The 23974-nt window shown below is 24.6% G+C and overlaps 4 protein-coding genes across 6 annotated transcripts; 2 read left to right on the top strand and 2 right to left on the bottom strand.

Moving 5' to 3' along the window:
* Positions 1-65: 65 nt before the first annotated feature.
* LOC132921520 (SCY1-like protein 2) lies at positions 66-8330 on the bottom strand. Of its 2 annotated transcripts, XM_060984584.1 has the most exons (13): positions 8118-8330; positions 7799-8003; positions 7442-7736; positions 7157-7372; positions 6988-7101; positions 6789-6931; positions 6561-6720; positions 6263-6499; positions 4671-4803; positions 4403-4613; positions 4142-4303; positions 2986-3215; positions 66-2916 (listed from the first exon to the last, which is right to left on the bottom strand). In XM_060984584.1, the coding sequence occupies exons 1-13, from the start codon at positions 8242-8244 to the stop codon at positions 2822-2824; spliced, it is 2328 nt and encodes a 775-aa protein (XP_060840567.1). In that variant the 5' UTR covers positions 8245-8330; the 3' UTR covers positions 66-2821. The 2 variants fall into 2 exon arrangements, with proteins under 2 accessions (XP_060840567.1, XP_060840566.1); XM_060984583.1 differs by having other exon boundaries at positions 66-3215.
* A 3240-nt stretch (positions 8331-11570) lies between these two features.
* LOC132920144 (condensin-2 complex subunit H2-like) lies at positions 11571-23403 on the top strand. Of its 2 annotated transcripts, none has more exons than XM_060982309.1 (15): positions 11571-11930; positions 16843-16918; positions 17003-17127; positions 17201-17364; positions 17842-17972; positions 18039-18198; positions 18265-18376; positions 18451-18572; positions 18634-18763; positions 20328-20493; positions 20568-20591; positions 20669-20707; positions 22414-22589; positions 22647-22871; positions 22928-23403. In XM_060982309.1, exons 2-15 carry the CDS (start codon positions 16888-16890, stop codon positions 23060-23062), a joined length of 1740 nt encoding a protein of 579 aa, XP_060838292.1. In that variant the 5' UTR covers positions 11571-11930; positions 16843-16887; the 3' UTR covers positions 23063-23403. The 2 variants fall into 2 exon arrangements, with proteins under 2 accessions (XP_060838292.1, XP_060838291.1); XM_060982308.1 differs by having other exon boundaries at positions 17000-17127.
* Positions 11788-14353, bottom strand: LOC132920145 (trimethyllysine dioxygenase, mitochondrial). The gene is made up of 6 exons (XM_060982310.1): positions 14078-14353; positions 13871-13992; positions 13586-13798; positions 12678-12849; positions 12361-12591; positions 11788-12290 (listed from the first exon to the last, which is right to left on the bottom strand). Exons 1-6 carry the CDS (start codon positions 14146-14148, stop codon positions 12029-12031), a joined length of 1071 nt encoding a protein of 356 aa, XP_060838293.1. The 5' UTR covers positions 14149-14353; the 3' UTR covers positions 11788-12028.
* LOC132919090 (ADP-ribose pyrophosphatase, mitochondrial) lies at positions 15019-15858 on the top strand. The gene has a single exon (XM_060980439.1). The coding sequence runs from the start codon at positions 15019-15021 to the stop codon at positions 15856-15858; it is 840 nt and encodes a 279-aa protein (XP_060836422.1).
* Positions 23404-23974: the final 571 nt, after the last annotated feature.

The raw sequence follows: 23974 nt of genomic DNA, 5'->3' as shown, positions 1-23974 counted from the left end.
ATAACACCAGTTATTAACAATCTTTGATTTATATAAATCAAATAAAAACAAATTATTAAAAATAACATTTTTATTTATATGTGTATTATAAATATCGTCATTTTAATAATTTCACTGTAAATCTAATAGAGTACATACAAAAATGTATGAAATCTGGAAACATAAATCAATATCATAATAAGACAATAGTACTATAATATGTCTATGCAGAAAATGCCTATGGTAATGATATTTGAACAATTACAAAACTATTCAATTTAATTGGGCAATACATAAATATTTAAAATATTTTGCAAATTTTCAATAGTTAGTGAACTATTATTGTTTATCTTTATCATTACAATATTATGGTCTTTATAGGCTTTTACAACATTTTACAGCGAGCAAACAAATTAAAAATGTTAATAATTAATTTACTGTTATAATAATACAAAGATTTTGCAGTTTGCTTATCTATATACATAATAATAATAGAAAAAAAAGCATGTAATCTAATATAATTATAGTATGTATTTCATGTCAAAGTTACTTCCAATGGAAAGTGAGAGGTCTCTTCACTGAGTATTTTTTGTCATTATTGTATCTTCTCATATTAAGCTTATTGTTCAACACAATATGTAGATTCTAATCTGATTCCTAATCTAAATAAAAATTATATTAAACTATATTTATGCAGTGGCGGCTTGAACTTTTTTTTCATTTGACATTCAATATTTTTATACCACCACCCACCCTCCTAAAATTGGATAATGTGAATTATTTTCAAATAATTATTCTTTAGCTTAGGACCTTTTTTGCTCATCAAAATCACTTTCTAAAAACCTAATAAATTCTCACTTGAATATAAAATTAATAAATTCATTCAATATTTCCATTTAATACTTTACCACACCTAAGGTACTGTTGTCTATTTGTCTATTACTATTAGTTATTACTGTAAAATTTCCACTGAGTACATATAAACGGATATATATATATTATGTTTGTTATTTATAAATTAATTATCAACCTATAAAAATGGTCCAGCCTACATTTTCCAAATATAAGACACCCACCCACCCATTAATATTTTTGTGTATCGCGTGATTCAAATATACCCCCTTTGAGCCACCACTGTATAAATATATAAAAATTATAATGAATTGTAATGATTGTATAATATTAAAAGAAAATAATTCAATTCGTACTAAGGATATAGAACTAGTGTTTTATACTTATGATTACTGGTTACTATCAATCCATTTTTGAGGAAATAAAATATGAAAATTTAGCAGAGAAACTAAAATGCATTTTTCTTAAACAAAAAGTTAGTTTTAAAGATGTATAATAATTAGAACACGGATATTTATGCACTTAAAAGTATCGAAATATGCCATATAATATGCAGTAAAAATCATGAAAATATGTAAAAAAAATATGCAAAATTTTTTTATTTATTTAAAATTTACAATAAAACTTATAATAATTAATTACTTACATACTTAATAAAAAAAAATTTAATTTATTTTTAAAATTGTATTTATTATTAAGATGAATAATCATATGCACTTCAAGTTTTTCTTCTGTGAAGCTGTGTCGTTTATCGATTAACATATTTTTAAAGACTGAGAACGAATGTTCGACGTCAACCGAAGTTATTGGGCATATTTGAAGTTTACGTCGTAATCAATTATTTATCTTATAACTAAATATATATATAAATTATTATTTAGTGACTATGAAAGTTAGTTTTAATTTTTTTACTTAACAAAATATTATTTTATACATTTTTTTAAATTTTTGCTTCAATATGCAATAAATTTTGAATTTTGCCAAAATATGCAATAACCTTTAAATATGTAGAAACATGCAAAAAATAATGTCACCATTAGCTTCAAATTATGAATTATGATAATTCAAGGAGATAACTGACAAAAATCCAAAAATATTAAAAGGAAAAAAATATGCAATTGCATAGAAATCCGCGCTCTAATAATAATATAGATATAATATATTTAATATAACATAATTATAAAGCCTACATTATACATATATGTATTTGTATGCCAAAATCTTAATGATGTTGAATATAACTTAAAAATATTTTTAAAATTTTACAGTTAAATGTTGTTTACTATTTCATACCGTTACTATTTTTTTTTTAATTTTAAATTTTTATTACACAATCTATTACATACATATCAAAACAATAGTCAATAAGTGAATATGATATCTACAATAAAAAGAAGACATGTTTCCTAAAACAAAGAATCCGCCAACTGGAGTAACTTTGGCATAGTATTACAATTAAATCACAAATATATTTAACTGTCAGTCATGATTATTACTTTTCTATTTTGTAAAAATGAATTAATATAATATAATATAAATTAAATAAAAATAAATAATAAGTTACCTACCCAATACATTTGTTATTTGTTTCATAAATAGTGTGTAATAACACAATACTTTTAACAATTTAATAATACTTAAATTTTTAATGAATCTATTCTTTCTAGTATTTTGTTTTAATTTAAAATAATACTATTAAACATTTTAGGTTTTTATATGCTAAGTTTTGGTTTTGAATGCACACAACCAAATAAATATTAGTTATTAATTTTAATAAAATTAATTATTTTGAATTGATAAATAGTAAATTAAGATTTGATGGAAATGTAATCTGGTTTAAACATGAATGACAATAAAATTAAGAATCAAGGAATTAATGAACTCATTCCCAAAAATAAATATAATGACTAAAGTTTAAAATATAAAATACATGAATAAAGTTAATAAATAAGTTAGGTAGCAATTACTGGTTAGTGGATTAAGTAATTTTTCAGCTCAATAAATCATTTATATCAGATATAGACAACTGTTTAACTTGTGGCTGACTTTCTTCTTGTTTTATCCATAAATCATTCCAGTTATTTGCTGAATTATGAAGGGACATAGGTTTAGTTTGTGGATTAACTGAATTGTTTTCAAATCCTGAAAGCCTACCTTGAGGACTTATTGATTTATTTTCAAATCCCATTGATTTTGATTGAGATAGTGAACTTGTAGTAGGTTTCATCTGATTTGACCAACTTATTTGATTTATATTTGAATCAATCAGAGATGATGTGAGATCCTTAGGTACTGGATTATTCTTGGTGCTTTTTTCTACACTTGGAGTAAGGGTAAAATCTTGTTGAAAAGTACGGAATGATGTATCTTGAGATTGTTTTGTCCTAGAATTAATTAAATAGCATAAAGTATAAATTATAGAAATTATTTGTCTATTTTAACATGCTTACTTTTAGTAAAAACTATTTGATTAAAAAAAAAAATTGTTTAGATTCATTTTTTTAATTTTATAAAAACCAATTTCAATTTTTTTTTTTTTTCAACAACCAAGCATATTAAATTTAGAAATTATTCTATTCAAAATTTTAATAATCATGATTTAATTTTAGCTATAATTAAATATTTATGTATAAAATAAGTGATAAGTGATTGTTAAATATATGATTGATGTTACAGATATAAGAATAACTTTTGTTAAATCTTGTACAATATTTTTAATAATTTTGATCTAGAAATAATTTTTTATAAACATTAATAAAAAAAAAAAACTAAAAAAAATTGAAAATTTCTCATACCTATAAATAATTTAAAAATAGTCGTAATATTTTGAATATTATAAATATTATTTTGAATAAATAAAAAAACGATAATATAAAAATTTGGTGAAAATTTCAAGTATCCACAGTTATTTGTTTTAGAGTTGCATCGACAAAACACAATTCATTTGGTCAAAAATTGGATTTGCGTTAAAATTCCCGTTTTCTCTAATTTTTAGTTAGTTTTTTCCCGATTATAATTACTGCAAATTTTTTAATTTGATCTCTATAATGTACAAACTAGATTCAATTTGATTTTCAAAACCACTCTCATTTTTGGAAAACAAAGTATTTTATCAACAACTTATCGTGTTCACATCCACAAAAAAAAATTTAAAAACATCATGATAAAATTAATACATTCATTGCTCTGTTCAGAAACTAAAACATTATTACCAAATCAATAACTTAATGATCTAAACGGGGTTATTAATAATAAATTGAGGAAATTTGGTAAAATTATTAATAAAATTAAATATAAATTATAATTATACTTTGATTTTTCATAGTTGAAAGATAAATTATTTGTTATTTCATTGGAACCAGGTATTTGCATTGAAGGTTTTTCAACATAACTTTCAAATTGAAATTCATTAGTTAAACCATTTGACTTTGTAGTTGTTCCATTTTCTAAAGTTAAACTATTTGAAATTGATCTGCAAAAAGTAATTGGTTATAATTACATATAATTCATATAACACAATACAAATATGTATTTGAAAAAGAACAAATTAGTTTAAAAAAAATGTATATACCTATGCTGTTCATTTAATTGTTGTAATTTAGCTCGATGTTCAGTTTCAACACTATTAATCATTTCTTTCACAATTGATATTAAAACATTGAATTGATTTAGCGTTAGTGTATTCTCAATACACATTGGTATTAAAAAAGGTAAAATACTGAGAGCCATAGTTTCTTTTGTAATGTACATTTTTTTATGAGAAAGTATAATCCTATATACACCTAAGAACACCAAAATGTAATTATTTTTTAATAATACAATATAATATTAATAATTACCTAAGATGCCCATAATCACAGCTGGGTCCTTGGAAGGTATTTGAGGTAAAAATGGAATAATATCATCAAGTACTAGCCATCTATCCAAATATTCAATTAATTTACCAATGCAAACAAGACATTTTACACGAACCTAAACAGTTAAATATACATTTCATAATAATCTGAAGTCATTAAAGTGCTCCTTTATTCTTTTTAGATTCTTCAAAAATAAGTAGGATAAATAATTTTTTTATACTTTCATAAAATCAAATAAAAAGTTTTTTTCTCCATATTAACACATATATAAAGTTATTTAGATAATTGATAGATTTAATAATTATTTTCATTTATATTTTCTTAATTGTTTGAGAATAAACAATTTAGGAAAATTAAATAAATAATAGAAATGTAAAACGTTTTTGTAATGAACATGGATATAAGCAACATTTTTGTTTATTGCAATAATAGAATATCATACATCGGTTTACAAACAATATTAGTAAATATTGCAGCACCCACTATATGCTAATTATATACTGGAGTACAAACATTGTGCTACGAGATTGTTATTTATGACTCGATGTGCAATTGCGAATGTGCAAAAGATACAATCTGAGTGAAGTGAGCAGTTCAGTCGTTAAGTACATTTAAATAAAATATGGTGGGTAGTATGTTCAAATGTTTGCTTTTTCAGTATAAATAATTCAAAAAAAACTAGTTCCAATTTTGTGTAACAACCTTTAATAATAGAGTAAAATAACATATTATTACCAAACTAAGAGGTAAAAACCTTATCTGTGTTTCACATAAGTTAGATTGTAAGTGATTTATAAATATTCTTAAATTGTAATATTGTATATAATCTTATACTCTTAATTTACTTAAAAATTAAAAATATCCTTTAGCAAAACACACATATTGTTTAATTTCTCTCTTTTATGATTTATAATAGCTCAATTCACTTTATTATTAAAGATTATAGGTTTATAATACAAAATTGAAATTGCCAAACAAACATTTTCTATGTTGTTATATCTTACATTTGTAACTTGCACGGATGTAGGGTCCTCTAAATATCAAATAATTACGTTAATGCTGTTTATGAAATTAAGAAAATATTTGATTTAAGTAACTAGTTACTACTCCCATATTTATATATATAAAAAAAATGATAGTTAATCTAAAACATTGAGTAAACTTTTTTTTAAAAAAGCTTTATAAAACAAATTAAATTACTAATACTTAATAAGCAGGACTTAGCAATTAGTGTATGTATAATTTATTTGGGTGTTAGATATTTTTAGGTGTTTAAACACCAGAGTAAATATATAAATATGATATTTTATAATTAAAATTTATTCAATTTATTTATAAATATGTTAAGTGATGAACAAACTGAAAGTAACTGATTATTATACTATTAGAGTTTGTCAGTAATTGTGAAAAAACACATTTATTTCCATTTAATAGTGTATGCCGTGTCACAAAGACCCTATCATTGTGTTACTATAAACATTATGATTGATTTAGAATAATGGTACATTATTGTATTTTTACATAGGTATCTTATATGAAATAAATCAACTCGTATTAAGATTAATTTAACTTACTGAAAGATCAGAAGTTGACAAACATAATCTTTTAATCCTAGGTAATAAAGCATTTTTCATGGAAGGGCCTTCTACAAGAGTAGCTAATGATGGAATTACTGATAGACAAGTTTCTTGAACTGGTTTTGAATCCAATTCCAATGTTTTATATAACATTGGTAAAATATCAGATTTGAGATCTTCTAGTGGAGCTAATTTTAATAATAATTCCATTTTTTGAAGAAATATGAAAGGAACCTTTAAAATCATAAATGATTAATACTAAATAAGTTATAACTCATGTTGAAAAAGTACATACTTGAACTGGTTCATGCACTTTCATTATAGGCTTTAAGCATGGTAAAATATGGTTAACAAACTCATCTTTAGTACAATTTTCACAGACATAAAAAATATTTGGCAAAACAAAGGGTATCATAACAGGATTAACACAATCTTTTACAAGACATGGAAGAATCCTAAAAAATTACATGTTAATAATAAATATTATATTGTTTTATTATTATTAAATTTAAATTGTAGTTACCTTTTTAAACAAATTCTGTGGGGTAATTTTTCCATTATTTGAGGTAAGCCTTTGTAAAATTGGGATTTCTGTAAATTATCCCATTGAAAAAGTGAATCCAAATAATTTAAAGTTTTAACGCCAACATCATTAAAATATTCAATCTATAAACAAAAAAATTTAAATAGTTAACTTCCAAAATTATAAATAAATATCTTACTTTTAAAAATTCATGTTCGTCGGGTCTATCTTCAGGTCTAAAACTCAATAATAATCTTACTGGATCTCGGAGAGCAGCATCAACAGTTGATATTTTTGGTGTATTATACTTCATCTGTTAAATATAAGATTTAGAAAAAAAACTTAAAAAGGAACAACTAGTTTCATACTTCTTGTAAATTGCGTTTATAAGTAGACCATTCATGATTTGACTGTAATGGTGCATTTCCTTTATTATATATGGCAAAAATTAATACTCCCAAAGAATACATGTCATTGGCTTTAATTTGGATATGATCACAACCTGATTCGGGCGCTAAATAATCTAAAGTTGGTTGTGCCCAAGGATGCACATCTACCTTATACTCCCAGCTAGGCCATGTAGGCTGTTAAACAAACAAAGTATCTATAAATAGAAAGAAATATTGTCAACTAAATATTTTTTTAGTTCTTACATTTGGATCTACTGGATTGATACTTTGAGAACAGAAATCAAATCCAAATATTTTCCATGCTCCTTGTTCATTAATTACAACATTTTCTGGACACAAATTGTGATGGAGCAGCTTAGCATCATTGTGTAAAAATGCTAGACCTTGACCAAGTTGCATTAGGCCATACTTGATATCAATATCAAATAGATTGTAATCTTGTAAACTTTTGGACAATGGTTGAGGTGTGTTTTCCAACTTACCAAGGACATTAGCCAAACTGCAAAACACAGGTTCTGTAGCAAATGCCAAACTTTCTCTGAAAATTTTAAACTTTATAAATAAATAACTTAACATTCAATACATTATAATCATATGAACCTAGATTCTTCTAAAGTATGTTGAACAGTTAATACTTGGGGATGTTTGAGCCTGGCTAGTTGGGCTACACCTTTTTTGACAACTTCTATTATGTGTTCTCGTTCTGTTCTTGACCATTTATCTAATTGTCTCTTTTCTAATACAAAAATGGATGCAGATTGCTGTGTTGACTTTTTATAACCACTGTATATTTTCCAAAGCAGTCCTAATTTAATAATTAGAAAATGTTAATTTATTTACAACCACAATATTTAATAAAAACATATAAAAATTCCACAGCTATATTAGAACTTAGAAGAAATAAAGAAATAATACATACCAACACCAGCACTTGCAATATGTGTAGTAGCTTCATACTCCCTTGTAACTGGATTGCCAGGTAGTACTGTAGACAGTTGTGACATAGTACTTGTAACTGTAGATCGAAATTTATTGAGTACATCCATGCTTACGATGTGGAAAACCGAATTTAAAAAAAATAATTTAAGTTCTCAATTACTCATAGCATTTTGCATCTTTAATAAATCATTATATTAAAAATGATAACAATATTGATAAGATGTTTTGTGATAATAGATATTAAATTAAAAAATTAAAAATGAATCTTAGCATTTTAGCAGAAAAAAAATTTCGAACCCGTGTATATAATTGACTATGTTTGCAAAAAACAAAATATAATAACATTATTATTCATTAATACGACTTTCAGAATTCCGGATAAAAAAATCAATCTACACATAAACAAATATTTAATATTATCATTTATTACGAACTATGTTCTTAGTCTGTGGTATTATATTAAAAGAAGAATGTCAGAGTCAGACTTGTGATTTGTACCCACATCCAATATTTTCACGTTTAGATTTTGAATTAGCAGTCATAACTGCTACAAAAAATAATTTCAGAACCCATATTACAATTGATGGATGTTTTTATCATTTGTATTGATTATACTTATACATAGAAAAGTTCAGAAACTTGGTTTGTCGGGAATTTATAATTATAAAGAACAGAGCTGTGCCGTTATAATTTGGTGCCCGGAGCAAAATTAAAATATTTTCCCACCCCCTCCATTAACTAACCTAATTTTTTGACATCCCCTTAAAATTTGGCTTAGAAAGGCACGTGTCCCTCTTCCCCCCTACAGCACGGCTATGATAAATAAAATAGTTACTGGACGGAATATAGGACTAGGTTTTTCTAAAAGAAATAATGCCACCGCTCACCAGATGCAGAAGACTCTTTAATTTATTTCGATTCATATTATGTAAATGGTATCTATTATAGACGTGTAAGTACAGTTTAATACCATATGGATATGATTTTCGAAAAATTCTACCCATAGAATCATGGAATGTAGGTACATAATCAAACGAAAAATATGACTGAAGGGTGGAATAAACGTTTTGGAAAACTCTGTGCACATAACTCATAAGCATCCAACTATATGTTAATTAATTAGAAAAATATAAATGGACATTTCCGCAGATGAAGTGAAATTAGTTCTAGATGATGTATGAAAGCACGGTTCTCAACCTTTTTAGTTGTGCGGACCACCAATTTTGTAAAAAAATCTTTGAGGCCTACTAATGACTAATAGTACACCTAAATACCTATGTAGGTATATAATATAATACAATATTATTGGGTATATAATAAAAATACATATTAATATTATTTTAAATATATACGTTAGTAATGTTAATACCTATATTTATATGGTCCAGTTGGTCCACGCTTTCCGCGGCCCATGGGTTGGGAACCGCTGCTGTAAGAGATTCGAGAGCTATTAAAAAACTAGGACACATTCAGACCATCAGACCATAGAAACACGTCTAAAAAATGTATGTAGACAAATACAACCAGACAAAATCTGTGTGTTAGATTTTTTAACAGCCGTAAGTCATAACATAAGAAAGAGATGTGATTAAAGATTTGCCTAATAAATAACCCCGGAAACTTAGTCCCCGAAAAAATAACCATATAATAAAAATGATTGTGTTTCAACCTAATTATAAATGTGTAATACAATGTCAATAATTTATAAATATAAAACAAATAGTCAATATTTTCAATCACAGTAAATGTCTGTAATTAGAAATCTGATCGATATGACAGATTGACAGACAGGCCCGTGCTCTAAATCGTTTTTCCGTATAACACTATAACATAACCTGTCCTATAGGTAGGTATACAATAATTTATCATTGAATCCAAATTTAACATTATTTGTGGGGACGTAGTACGTACGTATGTTATACTTATAAATTATATTATACACAATGAAAATATAATACTTTATAATACTTATTTAGATTAATTTGCAAAATCTTATACAAAATCTCATATGGGATTATTTTTTCTGAGTTTTTGAATTTGGGGACTAAATTTTCGGGGTAATTTTTTCTGGGGTTATTTTTTTGCGGTACCGTAATTAAAATTTTAAATATTATATTGTAAATTATATTATTATAATAATTATAAATAATATTTTATTAAATTTTATTATTTTTTAATTAATTGACTTTTTCCTAATGTGGAATATTGTATGATTTGTATGTCGTGGCTTTTTTCCATGATTCACTCGTAGTGAGGAAGCATTAACAGAACAATAACAGCGTTATAACTATTTTTCTAGTAACTAACAAAACTTTTTTCAGTGATTACATTACATTATGATAATAATATACAATTTTAATTTAAAAAATACCAACATAAACATTTGTTGAAAATTTAAAGTATCTACAGTTATTAAATTTTGAGTTATACTAACAAAAAAAAGATTAATTGAGAATAAATATTAAAAATTTGAAAGTAGGTAGTGAAGTTTAGTCTGGTGGTGACGGTGAAATATCCTATGGTCACAGACCACAGTGAATATAGATAGTTAGTTTTCAATAAAAAGGGCTTAAGACGCTTAAGTTTTTACTTGCCGAAAGAGGTAACTTAAAAAAACCATTTATCATATACATTTTTATCAAATAACTCTTGGATAGGTACCTAATTGGAATCTATATATCCACGTTGGTATCTATCATATTTCATAATTTAGATATTTTTTTCTCTTATCTTTACAATGAAACTTTTTTTTATTGACTGACAACAAATATTTTATTTTAGTCAAAATTTTATTATCTTATGTTAGGTAAATTTCATCTTTTTATTACTTATAGCTTGATAATTTATAAGTTTTTGTAGATTACATTGGCAATGATAATAATTAAAAATAATGAATAAATATTTTGTTTTTTTCAAAAACGAGACTAATAAAAGTATTTTTATATATCTGCGATATCAACTATGATATTGGACTGATGTATGAGTGGTTCATTCTTCTTTGAACAATATAATATTATAATAACTATATTATATAGTATATATAATATATATATATATATCGATATAGAATAGCGAGATAAACTATTGATTAATGATCATAAGTCCAATATGGAGCAACCACTCGTTTATAAAAACTACGGTCTTAGAATGTTAGAATATTAAAACCATTAAACTTAATATTTAATAATAAGCATAATATAGTTTAATCGTATGATCTAAAATTCTAAAATTAAAACGAGCCGCCATGATAAGAGTTATCCCCACTCCGTAGTGTCTGATAACAAGCTAAAATGCACCCAGTGTTAACTATTTTTATTTCTAATTTATGTTACATACGGCTACATTGTTTGAAAGCATTTTTATAATTTTTGAATTGAAAGCAAACAGTGGTAAAACCTTTGAAGTAAACTTTGATGTTGTTTTGTTTTTCTGTGATTATACTATCGATAATGTAAACTGAGATTCGAAATATTGTAATTACCAATTAATAATTTTTGTAAGTAACTGTCTCGATCGAAAATTAAGCACAGTCAAATTATTAAATAGTGCTCTCCGTAAAATTATCCAGTTAACTGTATTACTGTATTCATTATTTAAAATTATTTTTATTATTATTTCATTTATTGATAAATAATAATATTTCTAATAACTTTACAACTAAAAAATTAACCATCAGTTTATTAGTAATACTATATTCTTATACATTTATAATTATAAGTAATGAGAAATTAAATTACTGTTTATTATGTCAATATAATTCTACATTCTCTGAAAATACTACAATAACAATACTGTAAGTATATACCAATATTAATATAATATTATAGTATTTGAATACACTTAACAGTATTTATTTCTAAATATTTTTACTATATTACGTTTTGATAAGTGTTATGATATTAATTGTAATGTTCTTGCTTTGCTTAAAAATTCAGTCATTGATACATAACAACCACCAAAAATCCGTTTCCCTGTAAAAGATGTTCTACCATGTAATATTCTCCAATTGTTATAAATAATTACAGTTCCTGGCTTCAAACAATGTTTCCAATACATCTCTTCTCTCTCCAATATTTCTATAAAATGAGCATAACTTTTGTAAAACTCGTCAACACGAGATGGTGGGAGTGGACTGCGATCGTATATATTGAATCTATTTTTTAATTTTATTATTATTATTATTCAATTATATAATATTAAATTAAAATAAATAATTAATTTACCTTATTTGATATATTTCTTTTGTTGTAGGATCAATTTTTATAACAGGTCCTTTACATTTATAATGAAAACCAGGTTCTATATATTCAGATTCTATTTCAATTTCAGTAAGATTTTTAAAATGTAATGGATTTTCTTTTTTTAATATTTCTGCTACTTTAAACCCATCAACTATAGTACTTAAACCTCCTTTACCATTAACATCCCTTTCAAACATATGAAATACTTGAAGCCTGAAATATGAAATTATGTTTGATCTGATACATAAATTAGAAAAATTAAGTTTTTTGTATTATGATTATTTATTTTATATTTTTACCCTGTACTTTCATTGAAATATGTGCTATCGTTGTGTACTACTAATGGACCATTTAAATATGCTGGATCTTTATGATTTTCATTAATTCCAACTGTCCACATTGTTCCAAAAACAGTTTTTTGTGGCTGTGCTATGAACCTAACCAATTTTTCTGTAGCTTCCAATGTTGGTTCTACCTAGGTATATGAATATAATAATTTTAAAAACGGTTATGTTTTTCTAGGCATTAAAATGATCAAAAACTATAGCAATTAGTTTTGATAAAATTATCATAATCAGAAAATGTTTCTTAATTATTTGATATAATTTATAATATACTTTATCCGGCAAGAGGACACGCTGATTCTGCACTTCTCCACTTGTTACCCTACGCCCTGCTATCAAGATTGATACTAATAATTCCACTACGGTGGAATATCACAGAATAATCGTCAAGCTGCTGCGTGTTCTCTCACTGGACAGAGTATAGAAGCATTTGACCCTCTGAAATTCTCAGTATTTTATATAAAGATCTATACGTCAATCACATTTATATCCCATATTATACTAGCCTTGTTGCCCTTTTTAGTAATAAAATCATGGCTTTGGTATTATTTATCCATTAAGTTTTCTGTTTAGATTTTAGATAATTTATCAAGATATAAAACTAAAACTAAAAAATACAATTAAATAAATTGACAATAAGCAAAATAAACTAAGCCAATTCATAAATTCGATAAAAAATGTAATATCTTTATAAATTTTACATTTTAATTACTAATTAAATACTTACATAGGAACTAAGTTTTGATTTATTAATTAATTTAATATTTATGAAATTATTAATATAATTATTTTTACATAAATAATTTATGTTATCAATTTACTCTTATTAAAATAAAAATTAATAATAATTTTATAATATTCACTTGCATTTGTAATAATTCCTACACCATATTTTAAAATTGATTTCATCAATTCTTTTAGACAATCTTTTAGAGTTAGATCGTTATAAGATACTTTTGCAGGTAGTTTCTCAAGTTCCTTGCCAAAACAAAAGTTTGGTTCAATTTTTATTTTATTTCCTGTCCATGTGTCAATCACCCATTTAGTATAATACACGGATTTATGACCATCAGACCCTATAATTTAAAAAAATATATACTTTTTGAAACTTTTGGTAGTTTTTAAAATAATATATATATAAATCTAACACTCTATGCATAAATTATTATCTGCCTGTGTGTAATCTTGAATTTTAATATTAATTAATTTAAGGAGTTGTTGAGTGGATGTTTTTCTAGAATTATTATCATGATCATAACATTCTGAACACCTGAAAAAAATGATCAAATTATGTTTATAAAAAAATTTTTTTTTCTATTAAAACCAAATACAATTTTACTAATGATCATTTTTACCTGCAGTTGTCACGTAACCATATTATGTTGATTGGAATATTTTCATTTCCAATTTTTAATTGAACAGCCATTTTTATATTACTTAAAATTTATATTAATTATTAATGTATAAGTAATATTTTCTTTATTTAGTCTTTAAATGATATAATTCAAGTTTTTTATATTATAACAGTAATAGTAAAAATAAATAATGTCATTAATTTAATGTTCTATAAAAGTTTATTAATTGTATACATATTATGTTACAAATCATCAATGTCTATGGTTACATCTATTGGATTTTATCATTGACTCAGTGTGTAGTAATAGTTATAGTGAACGATAAAGAAAATTATGTTCCTATTGTAAAGTTAATTTAAACATATGATAAGTAATAATGTGTAATAAGTTAATAAATAATTAGGTTCTAAGGTTAATTACAAAATAAAATACAGCTATTGATAAAATATATAGTTGAATTTATTTTAATATAGTTCTTTCATAATTTTGACCATAGTTCCAGTACTTATACTATTACACTTAATACAGAGATTAAAACTTAGTTTTAGTGATAATCATTTTTATTTTTATATTTTACACTATATATATTTTTCCATTTTTTAAAATGTACATATTTCATTGCTTAACCATTAAAAACTAATACACAATGGCTGATTGACATAAGAGTATCAGATAGACCCTGTATACTATATGTATACATACTAATAAATTAAATATAAATCATGTATTCATGTAGATTAGGTTTTGAGCTGATTATCATCTAAATTCTACTGTACTTACCCAAACACTAATGTATTTATTATTTGAAAACAACATATTCATATATATTCTGTATATTATAATATTATACATTGTTATGTATAATAAAATAACTTATAAATTCCACCATAAGTTATTTATTTTTATTGTTACTAGAAAAAAAGCAAATGCTCGCCAAAATCATGTTCCACATTAAATGTAGAAACAACATTTATCCTAAAACAGATGGAAAAATTGTTCGATTTCATGTACCAGATGATAAAGTTAGTTGGAATTCTCTATATCCTGTGTATAATCCAACATTGTTTACATCTACATGTGTTGTTGGTCAACCATGGGCTGATCAAGATTTGAGTGTATTTGATTTCCAACCCAGTTGGAATACTATTGATGGTTATATTAATAGAATTAGTTTGACTGGGATGTATGAAATTAAAAATGGCTATCCCCTGAACCCTTGTGGTCGAACTGGTATAATCGGCCGTGGAGTTCTTGGACGTTGGGGCCCAAATCATGCAGCTGATCCAATTGTTACTCGTTGGAAAAAATTTAACGACGAACATGTAATTGATAAAATCAGTGGTAAACCTATTCTTCAGTTTGTTGCTATTCAAAGAAAAGATTCTGGTGAATGGGCATTACCTGGTGGTATGGTTGATTCTGGAGAAATAATTTCAACTACTTTGAAGAGAGAATTCATGGAGGAAGCTATGGACTTGTTGCAAAAATCTGAAGAAGATGTTATTAAAATAAAAAAGGAAATAGAGAAAATATTTAACGAAGGCGTAGAAATTTATCAGGGATACGTTGACGATCCTAGAAACACTGATAATGCTTGGATGGAAACCATTGCAACTCTTTTTCATGATGAGAAAGGAGTTAATGTAGGAATATTAAAACTTCAGGCAGGAGATGATGCAGTTGGAGTGAAATGGGTAGATTTAGATAGAAATCTGAAATTATATGCCAATCATATATCATTTTTAGAGGAAATTGCAACCAGATTAAAATGTCATTGGTGAATGAATTAATTGAATTAATATTCTTATATTATTAATACTTCATACATAGTTAATAATATTCAACGGTTTGAAAATAGTTTTTGTACAATTGAACAGATGTATTAATCAATTTTAATAAATAATGATAAACTTATAAGTAAAACTTAAATGATGTTGTTTCTTTTATTCTATTTATAAATACAAAACAAATCTTTAGTATCTCTTTAAAATTTAAATTTTTAGTTACATCTCAGAAATAATTAAGTAAGTTAAAATTGATAAAATATGCAAATAAAAATATAGCATTTTAATGATTTGTTACAATAGTGTATTAGTGTGATCATATATATTTTTTTTTAAACAAGTGCCTATGATATTATGAAATGTGATTTAAAACTGGTAAGGGCCAAAAACTTAAGGTATAGAGTCAGTGTTTGCCTATTGTAGTTTTAAATTACCTACGTATTATAAAATATATATTTATTTTTATTAATTAAGAGGTCACCACCACATGTGTTGTCTTTGACTGAAATTATTTTAAGTACTTTTTTAGCATTGTACTATTTTAGGCATGATTCTAAAAAATTACCCGAAAATAAAATTTTAAAATATTCTTTAATCTATTAAATATACTCTATTCAAGTTAAAATACAGTCGGTGCTAATTAATGTACATGGACATGTTTAAACTACATGGTAAGCATATAAATGGCAACTCAGTGGGGATGACCATAGGTGTTGCCTGATCCATGCTTGATGAAAATTTGTCACCGCCAACTATGTTTCTTAACTTAAACAAAGTTTAGAGCTATTTTCAGAAACAATTCAAAAGTTTTATCTTTAAAACTAAAACTAAAAATAATAATGTAATCTTGACAGAAGCCAGGTGAATAATGTGAGATCTATCTAGTGTTTTGTATACTGTTATTATTAATTTTTAAATTAATTGCTAGATCTGTTTTTTTTTTAATAAACTAATTAGTAATTATTATAATTTAAATTTCAGAATTTGTACTATTTATATTTTTGCCCTTCAAGATAACATACCAGAATGAACAATATTTCAAAAAATGAATCAAATGGTACGTATTTTTATAAAATATTATATTTGTGATACCGGATAAAACCGTAAATGTAAGTTTCATAAAAAAATTTATTTTCAGCAGAAATTTCTGTACGTAAATATCAAGACGATAGTGATTTTGATGAAGCATTTAAAAACTTATTACGACCTATTGAATCAATCATAAAAAAAAAGCAATGTGAACCTCTTCAATATGATCTTATCAAGGTAATTCTAAACCTCTATACAACAAAAATAGTATTTCACATGTTATAGGTATTTGTAATGTTTTTTTTTTCAGGATTTGGATTCATTTTTGAATCATTTGAGATTATCTACTGATGGAGGTGCCTTAGTATTTGTAGAAGCTGCATTAATGATTCAAAATGTCATACTTATTTATCAAAAAAGAGTTGATCAATTAATTGATGTCATGATGAAACTTATTGGAAAATTCCGAGCTTAGTGAGTTTTAATCTTACTTTTAATATATTATTTGGTTCTTTGTACCAACCAATTTTAAACATCATAAATACATTTTCTCTCCAATCCCCAATTCAATATTATTACATTTCTTAGCATAGGTATAATTATCTTCTTTTGAATCTAATTTTAATAAAACTCATTCCCCAAATGGAAGTAATAATTTGGTTTCTCATTCAATTATTTTTAGTATTCTGTTTTACTATATCAAACATAACTTTTGATTGTCCTTTTCTATTAAAAAAAATCTTTGCCTTATTATTGTGTCTTTTTAATAACCAATCAGACAAACAACTGCCTTTCAATACTCAATCAATATTTGATAGTTGTTAATTAAATTTTTTGAATTATAAGTAGGAACTAATCTTTAAAATATAGTTGATATAAATAATAATATTTTTTCCATTGTTATGATTTGATTCTAAATGTAAATCACTAAATTTTTGTTTTTTATAATAGTCGAATAAATGAAAATATTGAAGTAGATTATGATACAGAAAATGATGTAGGAAATAAAAAAAAGAAAAAAGAAAAAAAGGTCAAATTTTATTCCTCTTTTGAACCAATTAAAGGGCAAATTGTTGGAACATGTAAGTATATTTACTATAGTATAACTGTTATCAATAAATAATTTAAAATTGTACATTTTTTTATAGTGAAAATTTTTGACTGCAAAGTAATAAATTTGAGTAAAAAACCACCTGTACAAAGAATTGTATTAAATGCCAATATAAAAGTAGATAATAAGTATTCTAAAATATTGCCTTATATCTGTATTGGAAATGGAGAAAATATTGGAAAGAAATATGATTATATGTAAGAATATTACAGAAAATAATTATGTGGATTGCATTTTTTTTAATTAGATTTATTTTTTTTAAGGATAAATTATCCTTTAAATCGTGATTTGGCTGTAAATGAGGAATTTGATTGTCCCACCAATGAAGATCCAAAATCTGCAACTCCTCTCAATTATCGAAAAAGCACTGACCCAGTATAATATTATTATTAACATATATTTTAGCTTATTTGAGATTATTTTTTAATTAGATAATTATAATTATTTAGTTACCAATGAATTTAATGGAAATTGATGATATTGATGAAATACTTCCGAGTACTCCAGACCCAGTCATTTTTGATCAGACTGTTACTGATGAAGTTTGTGTTGCTAATGCAATGCTACCAAAGTAAATAAAATACTTTAATTATAACTTTCACTCTTATGATGATGCTTATATTATTTTATAGTCCAGTAAATATATTGAATGTTAGTCAAATACCTCAAAATACTGAAGATGTATGGGCTCCAGTTTTAAATATTAAGGATAATAATTATGTAGACAAACCTTGTGTAAAGAAAAAAGGATCTAAAAAAGAAGTAAGTAAATGTTTATCATATAAGATCTATAATATATATTATAGATAATGTAGTATTTAGTTAATTTATTAATTTTACTCTTATAAAAAGTAACTAATGGGTAGATATTTGATGAATATTTTCTCTCTTTTTATAATTAGTGTTTTTTAAATAAGAAACCATCTAAAGAATTGAGACTTTAATTGTTATTTTTAAAAATTAATAAGTAATAATCAGTGGTATAGTTGCATTTTAGATTCTGAACAGAATGAGGAATGTATTGATTTTACAATGATGTATTTTTTTTTGTGTCTGTCATCACGTTTTGGAGTAGAAATAATGCTTTGATTTTTGACTTCAGCCCCTCTTTGAAAAGGAAAATGAAACTAGTTGGTACTTCAAGGGGTCAAAAGTAAAAAATGTCCAGTAGTTTTCAAAAGCGTCAGGAAAACCTTAAAAAAGTAACGGAAAAATGGAAATTTTTAAAAAATTAAAAATAGTTAAAAAATTCAAAAACAAGGTTTTCCATAACTTTTTCTTCAAAAATCTGTAAAAAAAAAAATCTAGTGTCATATAGAAAAAATTTTATAAGCGTATCAAAAATTTAGAATTTTTTTCCAGGGAGAGCAGAGTAGGGCAAATATTTTTAATTTATAAAAAATTTAACTTAATTGTATCATACATATTTTTCAGTTGGGGGTTGGCGAGGGGGCTGAACTGTTTTCTGGGTGGGCTAGAGCCCCACCTTGCCCCCCCCCCCCTTAGCGCCGTGCCTGTTTTTACGTAATCATGTAAAATAACGATATATTACAATTTAAATATAGGTTATAAAATAATATATCGTGGATTTGGAAATCCTTTATTTAGTCTGTTTTCTTAATGAAAATTATGCTTTGCACATTGCACTGAAAAAATGAATTCCATTTCTTTTATCTATTTTGGTGTGTAATTTTTAATTTTTTGAAAGAAGTTTGGTAGAAGCTTCTACACTAAAAATTTAAATTATTAACAAAAATCTATGAGCATTTTATACTTATGTAATTTATGGCTAATATGATTAGTGTAAAAATCTATATGGTATTCTACTATGTTATATGTAATTCATTGGTTGTATGTTTGACAATATGACAGTAATATAGTTAAACATGTTTCCATTTGTTATTATATTATTTAGTTCTTGTATTCTTTTGTGCCTCTATATTGAGTCTTATACTTTTGTGATGTAGATACTTGTGTCAAATTTTTAATTTATTTCTTACTGAATAGTTATGAGTTTATAAATTATAGGCATAGATTTATGACAGCCACTATTTTTTTTTAATTTTATAAAGTTGTGCCATTTTTTTAATTTCTCTTGTATTATTGTTCTATTGGGATATTCTCGTAAATTATCTGTAATTTCTATGTGGGTTAAAATATTTTTCAATTGATTTTTTTTCTTAATAACATTTTATTTATAATAATCAGTGAAAAATAATAGGCTACTCATGCATAATAGCTGTCATATAATGATCAACTCAAAGCAATGGCTTATCTAAGTTAAACTTCATTATTTTTTGTTTTATTTAATGTGAAAAATTTCTAGGACGGTGCGATGTGGTTACCAACATATACTGTGGCAGAATTAACATGTCAAATGTTTAGACTAAAATCTGGTTTATATGCCGATACTGTATTTAGACAACTTATCCATGATGCACTGGAAGTTCAGAGATCTGAAACAGCTAAAATTAAAAAAAAGCGTACTATAGGTAATGTTAAAAATATTTAACTAATATTTCTTCTAAACAATATATTAATACAAGTATTTTCATTGGTTTTTCAGCTGAAGAAAAAGAACGATTTGATTGTAAGTTTTCAAAATTTAATTTAATTTATGAGTTTTTAATAGAATTAATACTTACTAATAACATAATTTATGTTTAGATCATGATAAAGAAATGGAAGAAAAATTAAAAAATGGTGGTATGTTTGATTTTGTTATTTTTTTGTAATTCATAAATTTATAACAGTAGATTTCTAAAATGCTCATCAAATATTTATATTGGAAATATACAGAGTGTAGCAGACTATTTAACAAATATAGTAACATTTGTAATGTAAGTTTGTTAAATAGTTTTATTACACCTTATATAACTCAAAATACTTTTGTTCTTTTTGAGCTATTTATATATTCAAAATTAAAGATATTTTTAGTTTTTATTTTTTCTGTGCAATGCTTATAACAGTTTTTATGATTGGCCATAAGATTTTCTATAAAAAATAATGTATTATAAATGCACATTAATTTCTAATGAGTGTTTGAAGTTTTATTTAGAAGAAGAATTTAAACAAATTATTGAATTTATATACCAACTGTTTTTTAGTTAACAAATTCATTAAAAAATAATATTTTAATATCTACTTAATGTTGGACATTTAATACAGTTCCTTATAAATTATTGAGCAACCTAAGAATATTTAAAATGTTTATTATCCACAACATTTTTTTTATTGACATTTAAAATTCATATTGTTACGGTATTGGGATATTTGAAAAAAAAAAATAATAATAATTGAAGTTTGTTGTAATTCAAAAAATATTATTTGTAGAGAATTTAAACTTATCCCATTATGTTTGTTATTATTCAGTAGATATAATTAAATGTCCAAAATATTTCGATTAATTTTAAGCTAAATATATCATAAACCTATTCACTGTACACTGGGTATTGACTTATAAATTAATAACAATAGTATGTAGTATAACATTAAAATAATTATTATGATATACTAAAACTTGTTTAGATGCTCTTTAACCAGCTTCAAGTGTTTTATGTAGGAATTGAAAAAAAATTTAGGTGGTAGAAATACTGAATTTATTAATTTATTACAATAAAATATGTTTATAGTTAATTGTTATAAAAATATAAACCACTTTAAAAAACTGTGAACCAATATTATAAATAATAAGAATGGAGGTACTTTTTTCATAAAAAAAAAAAAAAAACTGAAGGAAAAGAAAAGTTAAGAGGCATGTTACCCCCATTTTCTGTTATCAAATTTTCAGAGAAACATAAGAGCTTGTATGCTCACAAGCTTAAATTATTGGTAATCTCATACTATACAGTATACACTATATTGTTTACCCCATTTTGCTTTTAGTCAATTTAGAATACAATTTTTCTTTTAAAAAAATATCTTTAATCAATTTATTAAAAATAGAACCACACTACAACAGCATACCAAATAAAATAATTCTTTCCAAAGCTCTTGCATTGTTTGAAGCTGTAATATCAAACAAAAAGAATTACAAATAATAATATATTATTTCCTATATTCCTAAAATATGTAATAACATTTTTACATTTAAGTAAATTAAAAACTGTTTGATACAGAATATTGTATATCTTATAAAATATGTACAAAGATGTTTGGTGTTGAATGCTGTTATACTATCAATTGATCTTTACAATAATAATGATTAAATCATAATTTACCATAAAAAATTATTTATGCTATACTTCATACACCAATAATTTAAAAAATACTTTTAGTAGATACCATAATTTTCAACTACATTTCTAAAATTATAGAATGGTTTAACATATAAAATTACAAATAATGCTATATAAAATATATTTATAATTTTTATAAGTGAAATTATGATATGTTATTGAACTGATGTGCAGAGGAACCAGGATTTATAGGCTTTGATAGTCCAATTCATGACGACAATGACTTATTTGGAGATGTTGACCAACAAGAAAATGAAGAACCTATTGAGGATGCCAATATCGAAAATTTCCAATCATATCAAAGAAATGCATTAGATATGCAGAAACACGAACAAAATCAAATAGAAATGGTAAATTGAATTTTTCACTTTATAAAATAAAAATTATTTTATTTTTTATTATTTTAGATGAATGAACAATTGAAAATGCGGCAACGAGTACAAGAATGGCATAATAACCTGCGTCCTATATTGGAAGAAGAAGAAAAAAGAACAGAATTTGATGTACATGAATATGGAACACGTATATTAAGCTGCTTTGAATTTATAGGAGAAAAAAAATTATTTAGAGAATTAGTTGGAGGACTAGACAAAGAAGAAGTTGCTAGATATTTTTTGTCTTTGTTAATGATGGTATGTATATTGAAAATTATTTAATATATTTAATTAATAAAATTCTATTAAATTAGGTCAATACATATAATTTGGATATATCAAATGATATTTCCGAAAATGATATATCAATAACACTTTTAAAGAAAGAAAGACATCATGAAGAACTTCAAGTTAATATTGGTAATCAGGTGAATCAAGAACAAAATTGATCATGAAAATATAATGTTGTAAAAAATTATTTAATTAGCGCGCTTTTAAATATTTATACTTCACAAACATCATGGACAAAACAAATGCTTTATGCATAACAACTGAGACTGGTGGTGATCTTGTTTACCTCAATTTTATTAAGTTCATATTGTGTTCTTATCTATTTAAGATATTTGAAATTGTTGTTAAATTATTACTTTAGAAATCAAATTTTGAATGAATTTCACCTTAAAAATATATTACATATTATATTTTACAAACAAACCAAATATAAAAAATGTTTACATTAATGATTGATATAAGTACATGTGAATAAATTATAAATATTTTTATAATTAAATTTTTGTAATCAATGTTTTCTTATAATTTTTGGAGAATAATTTAATATGAAATATTCAAATAATATAATGAACTAAATGTATTTTACTAACATATCATAATTTTAAATTATTATTTTGAACAAAGAATATAATAAAATAATTTCAAAAAAAATATATATTTAACTAAAGTTCAGATATTATTCACAAATTAAATATCAAATATTATTTACTTATATTTTATGATAGTGGTTCCCAAACTTTCTTGGTTCACACATTCCCAAAAATAAAAGAACCACACTTTGAATGTCCATTTATGTGAATCATGTGTATCAACGAAACATTTTTTATTTCTTTATAGTGTATACAATAAAAATATTTGCCCCGCATCCCCTTTGTTTGTTAAGTACTTTTACTTTCCAATAGAGGTTCACCCTACAGTTTGAGAAACGCTGCACTATGATATAACTACAATAACCTATGGGCGGTTTTTCGGTGACTATGAAATAGTAAATTTGCAATAGTGGAAACAAATATTAATATTAAATAGGTATATGAAATTTTCTTAAAGATTTAAACCTAACCACAAATTAT

Source organism: Rhopalosiphum padi, chromosome 2 (genome assembly GCF_020882245.1).
Source record: "Rhopalosiphum padi isolate XX-2018 chromosome 2, ASM2088224v1, whole genome shotgun sequence".
Taxonomy (NCBI): Eukaryota; Metazoa; Arthropoda; class Insecta; order Hemiptera; family Aphididae; genus Rhopalosiphum; species Rhopalosiphum padi.
The sequence above is the reverse complement of the archived record's forward strand: the minus strand, read 5'-3'. Positions and strand labels throughout refer to the sequence as shown.